Raw genomic sequence first — 14,666 nt, 5'->3', positions numbered from 1 at the left:
TTTTGGTATAGGCACATTTCAACAACTTTTTCAGTGTATTTCCTATGAAAATGTTCTATGTATTACCTCATTATCTGACTTAATAAAAACTACTTAATTCTTCACAGCCATAGATTTTTAAGGCACATGTAAAGCAAGCCAGAACATCATTACCCTTCCTTATAAATAAGGCCCAGCCACATTCCATCCTTGAACAATCTGTTCACACACACAAAAATATAATTGAAGTAATTCTATTTCTCTTATTTTACTTAGAAAAAACTCATGTTGAGTGTTAAGATGTGAAGAACTTGGTAAAGCGATCATGAGATGACCCAGAAGTTATTTACAAAACAGACGACAACATTAGATGAAACAAACACCAATAACATACCTTCAGGAGCATTCTGAAACTACTGACGAAAGCACTGGTAAACTGACTGTTTTCAAATTTCTTTTGGTGGCTTTTTTGAGGGAATAAGGGTTCATAAATTAAAAACACCTTAAAACTGAACGTGTTTGCTGGCTCATTTACTGACAAGTCAATACTTTATTGGTGATGAGGGCTTCAAAACAAACTTTAGTTCATTAGCAAGGCAGCCAAAAAAACCCCAAAAGTAACCTTGAATAAATTCCAGGGCAGTGTATTATTAGCCATGTGTTTTTACCCTTAGGTGTGAAGCTAATTGTTTAGAAAAATAATGTTTAGAAAGCACAATGAAAAATGAACAATACTTACAACCATACCGTTTAGGGACACCCAGCAATCTGGTGGGAAATCCTGGAGTAGTGGTACTAGAAACTGCAGACAACCATCCCAGTGGCACAGCAGCAGCATCATTCCAATCAGATTAAAGATTCTCACCACAGCACTGGCCAGATCATACGTCATGTGGAAAATCTATGGGCAAAAATTACAGGTGAGGTACATGATGCAAATCAGAAATGCAAATAACTTACTTCTTATAGGGCAGGTTAAAGGCAAAGAAGTATCATCCTGAACTTCTAAAAAAGCTGAAATTTCTCATCAAGGACCATTAATTCAGGCACATTAATTTGGGCAGAGAGATGTGCCAACACACCTGACTCTTGGCTGCATGCCAGTGTTACATAAGCTGCTGAAAAAAGCATAGTTTGGGTAAGAAGTCACCACCTAAAGTGTTTTCTTAAAGCCTACAACTCCTTTCAATTGAAGCAAGTCTCACAAATTAAAAATGCTTGGTAAAGGTACTGAGATCATTACTTGTCTCTGAACTTGGTGTCTAAATACGCACAAAGTTGTGGGAGATACAAATTCAATGACCCATTCAGAAAAGATTCACCTTCACATTTCTTACCTTCTTAAAAGCACCAAAATCTGAGTGAAGAAACAACATAAGAAGTTTTACATATTTTTGGACTTCTATTTCGATACTGTTAATCCAATTTGCACATACTATTTCACCAAGCAAAATGACAAAAGAGTAGTTCATTGCTGTTAATCATTATCAGTTTTCCTAATACTGAGAATCTTGTGGCTACTACATCTGTAATGGCTATGTTTATATCAAACTAATATAATAATTTGGATTTCAATATATTCCTCCACTCTTAGGCAAAAATGTTTGCATCTAAAAAGTGTCTTAGAGCAAATCATACATATACTTTTAAAAACAATATAGACATTTTCAGATTTGTCACGGACAAATTTCTTGGACAGAATTAGTATGAACAGCAGCAGTCAGCTGCCAAATAGTCTGGAGAAAAACACTGTATTTAGCACTTTCCTGCTATATTGGTTTTAAAGCACTTCTAAATACAGGCATCTTTACTTATTACGCAGTTCAGTCAACTCTCAGCTCAAGATAAATATATTACGTTTTAATACGCATAATTATCACTATGGAGTTCCATTTACAAGATGAAGAATGTCCAATTGGTATTTAATGGAATTTTACATAGAAAATATTATTTATTTATTTATACATATAGACATCGAAATCAGAGGCTTTAATGCTGAAAACATCAGATTGCTAGAGATATACAGGCATATTGGTACATGACATTTTGCATTTGTAAATAAAGTAATTCACATATGAAAGAGGGAATGTTTGTATACTAACATTTACATATCTAAACTGAAAGCAGAGATTAAGAAGCTACACTGTAAATAAGTGTAAGTGCAAATATGCAGAGCATGCTATGATGTCTTTCAACAGCATTTTCTGTTAGTGGGAGTTTGTCCTTGTTTGAAAATGATGGTGTATATTCTAAGTCCCAAAATGGAAAACCTGCATAGTAGAAATATACCTCAGACACTAACTTTATGTGTAAAAAGTTTTTTTTCAATATAAGGCATTTTAAAAGACTATATTCCAAATCCCAGTTTGATAGACATTGGCAACAGATGCTTGTAACATTATCCAAATACCATCTAGCTCCTGTCAAAATTGAGGAGATGACACCAATATTCAGGAGATACTGTAAATGGAAATAAACAGAAAAGTGTCACCGTTATACATTTGTCTTGCTAAGAAGCGTATTTATATTACAGCTATTTCAATAGCTCCAGTTTCAGTAGCATGATACTAACTGAGAAAGCAGGTATGTGGACTGAAATAATTTTATTTTAAAGAGCTGGAAAAAATAGCAAGGTTTACTACTGTTTTGGAACACTAACACTCATTCAGGTTACACTTTATTCACATGGTTGGTTATTATGCTACAACTGCAAAGTGTGGATGAATTCATGATCACATGAAAAGTTGCAGAGAACATAGGATTTCCCCTACAATATTTGTCTGAAAAAGTGCAGAAGATCAGACAGAAACAATACATATTTTACACAGAGATCACAACTTCCCCAGCGATTTTCTATTGCTCCGGAAAAGCAAGTTATCACATCTATACATAGGGCTACCGACACTGTTTTCATACTGCCTCAAGCTTCTTGTTCAGCTTTACTGTAAGAGACCAGTTTCAGAATAATTCACTGTATTGGATACTGAGCGTTTTTTTAAAAATGGGTCACAAATGTGATAATCAGAGCCAAACTGAGCAAAAATGTCTTCACTTCTATACTTAGAAAGAGAACTTTTCTGAAAACATGCACCTAGGTGTATGTGACAAATGGGAAGATTTGGTTCTCCAAAACTCTGCCAGAGTCCAAAAAAGAGCACTTGCACATACCCAAGGCTCCTGAATAGTTATCCTGCCTCTGCAGCTATGAGTTTAGGAATCATACCAGATTGTGCATGTATCCTGTGAACATAGCTGCATAAAAATGATAATTCTACAGCTCTTTCACTTGGATGGAGCTCATATTTGGGCATCAGTTCAGATTACAGAGATGGCCTGGAAAGCTCATATCTTGATATAGAATTTCCAAGATTTTAGAGCATTTTGTGCTAGTACATTTTAATTTCAAATTTAAAAATTATATGATTGGGTAATGCTCACTACAAAAAAAAAAAAAGAGTGGATGGATAGATTTACTGATGTATTTATTTCAGCATTTCCAAGATCTTGCCAAGCTCTTACAGATGAATTGCTCCCTGTCTACCCCATGAGACTGTGTGATAGCATAGTAAGGCTTCCCAAACAAGCCAGCAGAACCAGGTCACAGAAGGAGACATTACAAAGATAGACTAACTCAAACCAAACAGCTGGAGCAGCGAGTTCAACCTAAAGGGCTTTGCTGAACCGGAGTTGTGACATTGGGTTTGGGCTCTGCAAGGACTATTCTATCTTGTCACAGTGGTACAACTGTGTAACTACTGTTTTTCTTCAAAGACTCTGCAGAAATGTTCATGTACTACAAGAACAATAACATGCTGAAAATTTTATGTGAAATTAAATCCAGCAAAGGAAATTATTGCAACAGTCTGTATCCAACACTGCAACTTCCATAATTTCTGAAACCTTTCACTCCAGAAATAGCTGCTGTGCAGCTTAGCATTCAGGGTCAGTATTACTAAAAATTCATGAACATATTCTAGATATTATCTGGATTGCTTAACATGGTAACATTGTATCAGCATTTCAACCATGCCATGCCATGCCATGCCATACCATACTTTTATCACTCATCTTTTGCTTACATAGTCTAATATTTGTGTAGCCTATTCTAATAACTGTGATAACTCTGTATTAAAGAAAATAACTTCCTAAGAAAAACTTAAGCAAATGTTGAAAAAACCTTTTAAACATCTCTGATAGTCTCTCTCCAGTAAATAAAAGCTGATATTTTTTTCCTCCTAAAAGGAAATTACCATGGAAATGTGGGCTTGGTTGGAAAAAAACATTTAAATACTGTATTGACATATTTATATTTGGAAGGGGGAGAGTGTTGGTTTTTTAAAACTAATTGTCAAACTACCCTGTGGACTGAAGTCATATATTGCACTTTTAATATTTTATGTCCTTCCATTCAGGAACTGATTGTGGTGTCTTTTATTGTGATTGTGATGACATTATTATTATCAAGTTTGTTGGGGGGGGGGTGTTGGCTAGAATACTGTAATGTTTCATAGTTTCCATATACTTCAAAATCATGTTTAATAATAAATTTAGTTTATTAACTCACTTCTAAGAACTCATAATTTCTTCCTATATTATTTTTATAACCTTTTCTCAATGCCTTGGTAACCTTAAAATTTTGCCTAAAGAGCTGACAGTGCCTCTGACAATGGCTGAAATGTAACCACAGATGAACAGTTTCTAATATTTTGGCAAAATATTGCTCACAGAGAATAAGAAATTGCTGAAGAAGTCAGAGTTCACATTTTTATTCACTTTATTAATACTCTTTTATTCCCACGTGTGAAGCAGGACGCAGATTATTTCTTCCTCACATTTACAATGGAGCATATACTTTAAATTGGTCCTGTTAAGTCTAATTTCTGAGCCCGAGACACAAAAACTGTTCCAGTCTTACCAACCCACTTGCTTAATAGTATTTGAGGGCTGTCATACTAACTTAATAGTGCACAGACAGTTTAACTAAACGAACACAAAAGCTGTTGAACTGCTGTCGTGGAATGAATACGTTACCCCTTCTGCCTTCTGATAATTGGCATGTACTATTTGTTCGGTTGTGATTTTTAGTTCAGTTTGATCTATTATAAAAATTGTTTTTTATAAATTATCAGAATTTAATTCTGATTTAAAAAAAAAAAAAAAACAACCAAAAAAAGTGAGTCTTAGGACTTCCTAGAAAATTTATTCAAATCTCATATCACTGAGTTCATCCACACACGTCTTCTTTTCCACCTCTCATAAGTATTAAAGGTGCTCAGTACCACAAAGGTAGCTCAGGTTTAATCTTCAAATCAGGGTTTGCATCATGCCTTGGGTAATACGAAATGACACTAGCACTAAGCAAGCTGTGTGCAGTCTGGAATATTAAATAGCCACTGTGGAGAGACAGAAAGAGCTGCACACGTGCATGGAGGCTCTGGAAGGCATGCTGAAAGCTGTATCAAGGGCAACACTGGAACTTCAGGCTAGACTGCTGGGCAAAATAACAGTTATAAAGATGACAAGGGTTTTTTTGTTCAATCTGGGTCAGTCCAGAATTATTAGGTTTATCCCTCAGAGTACCAACTAGACAAAGATTATAAACTGTAGGATCCAAATTTTCCTAGCTGAGCTAAATGTTCCCTTTTAAAATCGTGGTTGTGACAAAGGTCCCCAGGAAATAAAATAATATGGAAGGGGGAGGAGAGCACAATGCCTTTTTTTAAGCATCCATCTCTCAATATACCTTAAACAATGAAAGGCAATCAAGGCATTTTCTTTAGCCATTTCATATTCTACAAATCAATTTCAAAGACATTCTTTGTAAAAATCACTTGGGATGCTATAGGTCTGATCCAACTCCTACAAAAGTCGATTTCTTTGGGAGTTTCAGGTTATTACAGTCTATATTGGAAAACATCTGCAGAAGTAGATGTAAATGTGCATTGATTGAAATGCCTGGCTATGCCCAGGGTAACATTTTACACTGACTCTGGATGTGTGCGCTTAATTTTACGATAAATAATTCTTTACTGATAATTCAGTAGACTGGGGAAAGGTATATAGCAGTATTTAATCTAGTGGTATTTGTGACCTTAAGCTGATGACAAACACAAAGATCTGCTTCTGCTTTAGCTGGCCCTGAAGGGAAAACACCAGTGATTTAATAAACAGAACAAACTATTTTAATCAAAGATATCTGGAAAAAAAGGGCAGAAAATTGCCTACTTTATGTGACCTTTAAAAATTGTTATTTTCTAGATGGAATCAATCTGACATTAGGTTTTATAATAGAGGTCCCATTTATTCCAATTCAAGGCATGTACAAATGGAAGCCAGCTTCTGTAGAGCAAAAGGAATAGCAAACAACATACAAATGTGACAGCATGCCATATCCAGGTTAAACCTGAAAGCATTAATAAAACTACTTTGCTGAAGTAAGATTTAGGCAAGCCTTGGAAAGGTCACATATAACCAGGAAGCAAAACTTATTTACTATATATAAATTCTGCAACATATATTTTCTACTGTTAATTGGCCCATGCCATACTAATATAATACCTCTCACACAGAGGGCATGACCTCACTGCCAAAACGTGTGGTTTTATTATCCTGTCGTGATTAATGTCTGTGACCTGTCTTGACATCTAAATAGAGAAGAGCAGTCACTTTAGTTCTACAATGAAGAAAACAAGCCAAGAATGATACATCTCAGGATCCTGAAATAAAAACTACTTGTTAATTTTCACTGTCTTTACAGAGGTGAACATCTCATCCATCATTTATGTTGACAACAGAAACACTGTCTGTGTGAAAACTGAGTGTTTTCTTAGTCAGAAAGACTAATCTTTTATCTTCATTAACGGAAGCAAAGTGAAAACACGCAAACAAACAACAGTTCACAGTTGCCAGAAATACATAAACAGCACTACTAACAGCCTGCTTTTGTGACAAAATCTAGCTGAAGCTCTTCTCCTTAAGTCATAGTACCAAATTGAGAGTGACCATGTGGCAAAAAATACTTGAACTGTACATGAGCACAGGGACTGAGAGCGTTGTCAGCTTGAAGAATAGCTCCATTTCCATTTCAGCTGTATTTCAAGCATCAGCATCGCCTGACCTTCAGCTCAAGCTCGTTGATGGGCCAAGTATCTCAAGTGACACTGTCACTGAACTCAAGCAGGAGACCTCTGTGGGTGGAGTTGAGCTAGAAGGAACATTTCATTTATTATCTTTTATAATTATTTATATCTTACAAAGAAGTCAGCTTGAAGATACAACCAGTCTCTAAATGGCCCAAAATATTATTTATGATTTTTCTTGCTAGCTGAGCAAGAGGAACTGTTTCTCATATTAATGTGCAGATGTACTCTGGCACCAATGAGAAAAGAAATAAATTATTCACCATCACTCATCTGCCCACAGAAAAGCCAAGGCAGGGGCTCCCACAGCGCTGAAAAGGGCAGCAGAGCAAGCAATGTGAATCCTAAAAAATATCACTGCCTACAAGGTTTCAAATATAAGGGCATAAAGTCAGATACCTGACTGCATTTCTAGAAAATGTCAGCTTCTGAAGTCTATGTTCCCCAGTTTTAATATACTTACACAAGCACTTTTAATCCCTAATGAATGTAAAATAAAACAATGTATACCAGACATATATTTAGAAAGAAATCACCATAAGATATGTCAAAAATGCTGAGACAGTTTAGGGAGAACCTTAGGAATTACCAATGTCTGCACAAAAAGTGCCATGACTGATAAAATTGTTTTACAATGTTGTTGATCATTCTCACAAACCTTGAACCCTTTTGATTTCCATTTTTAAAGCATAACTTTGGAGACGGTCACACTCAACCCCAGCACACTGTGTCTTTTCTTCTAACACATGTATTTAAAAGAGAGGAACAGTGCACTGCCCTGGCTGCACCTGCCATTGAAACAAGAGGGACATGATCCGGACTCCCAGACACCCGTATCTAAGAGGGAAATTAAAAAATTAATAAACACAAAGTGGATACACAGCAGGAAGTACTTATAAATACATATAAAGTGATGGCATATTCCGAAACAATATATTTCTACAATCAACATTGTATAAACAGGACACATGTAACCAACCTTTCAATCTCAGTATTTTCATATTTTTTTTTAAGGTAGTCATGTTTTAACTTCCAAACTCTGTGAACATGAAATGAAATCATACCCTTCCTGAGAGTAGGAGAAGCACCAGATGATTGGATGTACACAGAGCCTTTAAAGTTTGCATGTTTACCAAACTATATCTAAAACTATTGTTTCTGTAAAACAATTCTCTTATGGTTTTTTCTTTTCACAAGATCTGTGTGTCATGACAGGATGCAAATACTTCAAGTTGCTTCACTTTTCTCAGCCAGAACCAGGCCTGGGAAGGAAATGAAAGTGTGCGAATAAAAGGAAAAGAAATTTTTCTCTTACCTTATCCTAAACGCCCAAAAGAATCCGTTTGAGATTTAAGGGGATGGTTCATTAATGTTATTAAATCATCAGTTCTTTTTACATGATGACTGCCCCCAAAGTCATGCTGCCACATATCTGAGCCTCAAACTAACCGTCCTAATTACAATACAGCAACATAATGATCTAATAGCAAAAACTGAAATAATGAGGCATATTTCTCCTGAGGAATTTCAGTTGGTGTCTTACTGAAGCTGTTGAGGTTAATCTTCCAAACATCGAAATAATGGGCAAGGAATTGAAAATTAAAGTCATTATGTTAATTTAGCTGTGGAATAAAAGTTCTGAGATAAAACTGATGCACAATGTTTTCTTTTAATAGCATGTGATACCTTCATTTTAAAGAGCAAAAAAATGTTGTTTTATGAGGCACAATTGTTACATTTTATTGTTTATGTATATGGGCTGTTAAGATTAAATATAAGCAGTGAATAAAATATGTAAAATTCCATACTGCATTAGAATCCAAATTCTGCTTTTTATAGTAATCTAAGAGTTCCTTATTAAAAAAAAAAAAAAAAAAGACTGTCAGTGCAAGTTGAGGCTAATGATTAGTGCACAATATTATGTGAAAGTCAGAACTCTTCATCAGCTGAATGCCTAAAGCCCAAAACATGGAAAATCCATTTATTATATGAAAAACTTGGTAAAAGCAAATATGATAAAGTCACTCATATATCATATTCACACACACACATAAAAATCAAAGAAATAATATCTAAAAGTATATATGTGAATAAATTATTGTGCTAATTACATATCAGTGTTCTGAGGTCTAAGTCAATTTTCACAATATTGACTAATGATTTTAAAAATTATATGGCTAACTGAACTGCAGTATAAAAAACTTTTTTCTGCGAAGTGCAAATGAAATCTACAGCTAAACTCTTTCTGTCACTCAAAATCACGTAGAGGACATCTTTCAAGGTTTTAAAAGTTAAATACCAAAAAACAGAACTGATGCCTGGACCAGTAGAAAGAACACACCGGAACTGCAGTCTTAATAATTTGCCTTAAAAATTGCTAGCAGAAATTAAGAATTCAGTTGCCTGATAAAACTTAATGTAGTCAGAAAAATATTACCAGTTTAAAGGAATTACTTTGGAGATTTGCATATAATACCCTCTCCTGTGAAGTATTATGTTTACTTGGTTTAGTACATAATAATACCTTGAGCAGAAATTTCAGATGCTAAATTATTCTGATTTTGTAACTGTATTCAACATTTGGTAAATATATGAGTATCATTATTATGAAAAGTGAGTGTATGCTTGCATTCCCACAAACAGAATTTGCACACAGTTCTGAATATTCAAAAGTCTCTGCAGATCTCTAAGGACAGTCTATGAAAAAGTGAGCGACTGAAAAAAAAAAAGACAAACAACATACAAGTAATATCAAGAAAGGTAAACTACAGTAAGATGAAAGAAGTATTGTTTTGTGGTCCTATTTGGCTTCTTGGATTTTCTTATATTTCCAAAATATTATTTAAAATAACACTTGTTTCTGATGGGTAAAATTTTCAGGATTCAATACATGATCAACTTAGACTTCGTGTTTTAATTCTATCAGTTATAACAATGATGAGCTAATGAGGGGACATTGTGCCTGGACTGATTTTTTTCCCAATACTTTTTTAGCAAATAAATTAATATTAACAAATTAATTAATTAATTAATTATATTTTAACATGTTGTTTTACTACATTAAGGTATTTTGAAAAAGAAAACTGTTAGTGCACAGCAAGCCTGATGTGTAAAACCTCTCACAGTACTTACTATTATATAGCCCCTCCAGGAAGGGTTAAATTTAGTAATTTTTTTTTTTAACTAGTACCTTGTTAAACACAATGCCTAGCTGTAGTTCACCCTACGAATAATGGAACAAGACAGATTACTTTATAAATGACACAACATGTCAGCGTATGGATCTGAAACATACACTAAAATATGAGTAATACAATTGCAATAATTACTTACTAAAACTCATCAACAGCAAATCATAAACTACACAAAGATATGGTAAGTCTGGTCTGAGTCAGGAAGCTCCACTGAATGAGAACAATTCCACATAAACTCTTTTTACTCAAACATTCCTGCACCCCCACCGTCTATTTTTTTGGCTCTCTTATGTATCTTTTCTGCACTTTTTCTAGCACGCCAGTAAGAGAAGCGCAGGATGCGTACCGAGCCCCTGACCAGCCCAACACAACACCCCTCCTCATGCCTTGCGCTCTCCCACACATTAATTTTGTCGCTGCTTTCCATGCCGCTCAACCACTGAGCACAGAGGTGCTCCTGCGTGCTCCGTGCCCCCGCCCATTTGCACAGCAAGCTGCCCACCGAACCAGCCTTGCCCGATGTCTCTGCTGCGACACAGCACACCATCTCTCCTGGGAAGGTTGCCCTAGCTTAGCAATCATTGCGTTAGGTTTACTCCTGCTGTGGGTGTAATCTGATGGTCCAGCCTTTTCAGACACACATCTGTACTTGTCTCCCTGCCTTTACTTTCTTGGCTGTCTTAGCAGTGGCTTTCTAATGCTTTCTGGGTGATCTGATGAACTTGTCTTGTTTTCAAATGTCCTTCGTCTATATATCACTTGAACTTTGCTGTAGATTATTTTGCCCCATTTTCTAAATACAGAATATCCACTAGGTTGTACTTTGCAAAGGTTGGCTCTGGTTCCCTACTGCAGCTCCTGCTGACACTGGAGTCATTGCAGGTGATCACCTATGGTCTGTCTTCAGAGATTTGATCTGAATGTTTTATCATTGCATGCAAACTTTATGAGACTGCTGAATCTTGAGTGATCTGTTGCTGAACACTATAAAGTTAAAAACCTTTTGCGCAATTACTGCTCTGTCTGTGTGTGCTCTCAACTGGCCATTCAGGTTGTGGTAGGCAATATATTTGTCTATATTTCAAATATACCCAGTGCTTGTTTCAGGAAAACCTCTGTCCTCTTGTGTACTTTGATTTAGCAGATCAGCATTTCTGCCAGCTAGATGCTATTGCCAGATCTCCTTCAGAGCAGCATTTCAGTCCATCCCGCACTTTGTAACAGGAACAACCTTCTGTGCACTCATTCCTTGCAACTGTGCACTAATTTACTGCCAGGAGTTTCTGTGGGGTTGTTTGCAGCCATTTCCTACAGATGCAAACGTATGTCAACTGCATATTGCTCCACAGAGCTAATCCATCCTGTTTCCTGCAAAGGACCTTACTTACAGGTTTAGCAAACAGCAGTGAGCTTTTTTGGGCATCATCCTATGCTCAGACCATATTGCTGAAGGCTCAGTAATTTAGGTTGCTGTCTTACAGCTTATTATTTACAAAAGCAAAAGCGACAGACTTCTTCCTGTTCTCAAGAGCAAGCACTTCATGCAGCATTTTACTGCCTGCCTCCCATCTCCAGACCCACAGTAGTCACAGCAGTCAGTGCAGGCTGGTGCTAGTGTTACCTCTTCCTTGACATCACACACTATGGTTCAATGCTGTGTTGCGATATTGCACAACACCGAGCAATACTCATGTTTGTCAACAGTGCAAAGCAAAAACATCTCTAATTTCACACTTGCTCACGAACAGACCACGCTAGCCCCGACACAGCCTTTTCCCAGTCTCCTGTTTCTGCTTTCTCTGTTGACACCTGAGCTGACACCACAGTGCAGCTGGAATCACTCTGTCTATTGAGCAAGAATATAGCTCATACAAGACAGCGAAATGATTGGCAGCCAATGAAGAGGACACACAGTGAAGCAAAACTTCAGGCTAAGAACTTGAAGCAAACATGCTCTTCTTTGAATTATCCGATGTATCCCTGCTTTTTTTAATTCTTCCTTGAACAGAAGGAAAACTTCAGTACATTTCCTTTGGGACATTTGATAGTTATATCTTCCATTTCCTTTACATTGCTGTTTAAAAAAGGATATTTCTCTTGTTCGTATTTGAGTGCATTCCTCTACAATACAGGCTGCAAGCTACTGCTTTCCTTCTCTGTCAGCTTGTTTCTGTCTAGTCCTTATTTTGTACCGCTCTAACCTCCCGACATTTTCCTCTTCTCCTTTCTATACATAGCTCACATTTAAAACAGAAGATTGCTAAAGCAATATCATGTAATTTTTTTAAAGAAAAGAGTATCCTTACTTCCTCTTCGTGGATGATAAGAAATTCAACTTGGTGTTGAGATTTTGACTCTCTTGTATTTTTAATGTCTGGCTCTTCTGTTATTAAACATCCAGAGGAAAAGGATTTACTTTCAGTAAGTAGACCAGAATTTCCCTCTGCTTTCTGTGCTTTCACTTCTTGATCCCCAGAGCATCCCTGCAGTACATTTTCAGTCCATCCATTCCAAATGTTCTAATTTTTCTATACTCTGTCCATGTGCCATATCATCTTTCTTCATTTTTTTCATACACTCCCACAGAGAACATGAACATTACATCCAAACAATATCCAGTAAAGGTTCTCTGATTTAGAGCAAGTAACTGTGTCCATCCTTTTTCAGACTGATTTTATCCAATGGCTGCCATTAGAAGGTTAAAATATTAACTACCACATCATGGCAATATTGCCAGCTCCAAGCCAATACAACTGTGATTTAGGTGAAGCCATAAAACTTGAGATTAATTTTAAAATATTCTTTGGGTTGTTCATATTTGCTTGCCTATGAAGCTCCCCTCAGAAACTGGTAGGAGGCTAAAAATAACTATAAAAAAAAAGAAAAGAGTAATAAAACTGAGATGTTTACAAAAATCACACAACTCCAGGAACCGTGATGTAGAGAGAAATGCAATACTGTAAGGCCTACAATAAAATTGGAGGAGTTTGCAAGTTTGCAATGATACTTCAGTCATCTTACTTTTACTACATTACAGAAATTCATTGTTTCCAGAAGGCTAAATCCTGGAAATGTTTACCCTGTGTGCTTTCAGTGCTGCATTTTGCAGCTTTGGGACAGTGCTGTGACGGAGGCTGAATATCAAGAACAGTATTTATGCAACTGCAGAGTGACAGTGAAATGGAGAGTTATTTTTATCACTGAGTTTTGTAGTACCAGCTAAGCACTAGGTGCTTTGAGTGTTTCAAAAGGCATAGGTTGCACATGGTAGAGCTAATAGCCCAGGAGGAGAAAAATAAAAAACACAGAGGTGGCACGAGGGAGGAGGGAAATTTTAACCAGTACATGCAAAAAACAACTCAGCATGTGTGGAAATGGGATCAATAAGATTGCATGCTATTCAGGCAGCACCGTCGGGAGCACTGAGTGATGGCATCTCACACGTGGTCAACAAGGATGGTCAACCAGGAGCACTGAAGTGCAACCCTGAGCCACAAAGGTGGTGAGTGCCAGGAGGAGCACTGGCCTGCTGCCACTGGGGCTGCAGGCTGCCCCTTCCCCATCTGCCTCTTCTGACATCATCTAATATGGTAATAACATGAGAACATACAGGTTTTGTCATTTTTTTCCAGTTGGTGAAGTTTGCCCATGTGCCATGGTTGGCCACGTAAGCTATGCCCTTTACACAGAGAGTCGGAATGTCTTGAAGCGATGGCAGACCCTCTTCTTTACGGGCTCCTCTTATTTCTAATGAGATAGTGAAAATAAAATATGAGGAGCTCCCAAGCAACCCCATTCCACAAGCCACATACTGTTTTACTTCCAAATGCTTTCCAGCTGCACAACTGTTGTGTGCCTGTGGGGTGTGCATGTGTGTGGTATCATTCGAGGAATGGAAGAGGGCAGGCGAGAAGGAAGGAGAGTCTGTGGTTTTACAGAGCTGCAAAAACTATTTGCTTACCCAGCCCTTGCCCTGCAAAGACAGGCCACAAGCAAAGATAACAGGCTGCAGGGAGTTTTCTGAAAGACTGCTGAATGTGGAGTAGCACTTAATTCTCTACCAGGCAGTATTCCCTGAAGTACAATTTTGAAATTACTCTGTACAATTTACCACCTGCCCAAATGACCCTGTCACTTGGCTAGTCCATCTACCTGGAACTTGCTCTAATATTCCCAGCCCCAGAAGCAGCAATAAAAAACCTGCCATTTTTTATAAATCAACCTGCCAAATACAGTTTTTTTCTTCCCTGTCTGATGCCCAGAACAAATAATAGTAATTTTTGGGTCACCCACATTTTCTAGACATTAAAATGTCATAATTGTCACTGCTTAACAGAAGAAGAAGAAGAAGGAA

General features: G+C 36.9%; 1 protein-coding gene across 1 annotated transcript in view; it reads right to left on the bottom strand.

Annotated features, from left to right (window-relative positions):
* Nucleotides 1–14,666, bottom strand: part of HCN1 (hyperpolarization activated cyclic nucleotide gated potassium channel 1) — a 202,243-nt gene that overhangs the window by 96,804 nt on the left and 90,773 nt on the right. Inside the window, exon 3 of the mRNA XM_075079035.1 lies at nucleotides 719–880. Within this exon, the coding sequence (XP_074935136.1) occupies nucleotides 719–880 (162 nt within the window). The remainder of the gene's footprint in view (nucleotides 1–718; nucleotides 881–14,666) is intronic.

The sequence above is a fragment of the Phalacrocorax aristotelis genome, chromosome Z (assembly GCF_949628215.1).
Source record: "Phalacrocorax aristotelis chromosome Z, bGulAri2.1, whole genome shotgun sequence".
Classification (NCBI taxonomy): Eukaryota; Metazoa; Chordata; class Aves; order Suliformes; family Phalacrocoracidae; genus Phalacrocorax; species Phalacrocorax aristotelis.
Note: the sequence above shows the minus strand (reverse complement) of the source record. Positions and strands in the feature narration are given on the sequence as shown.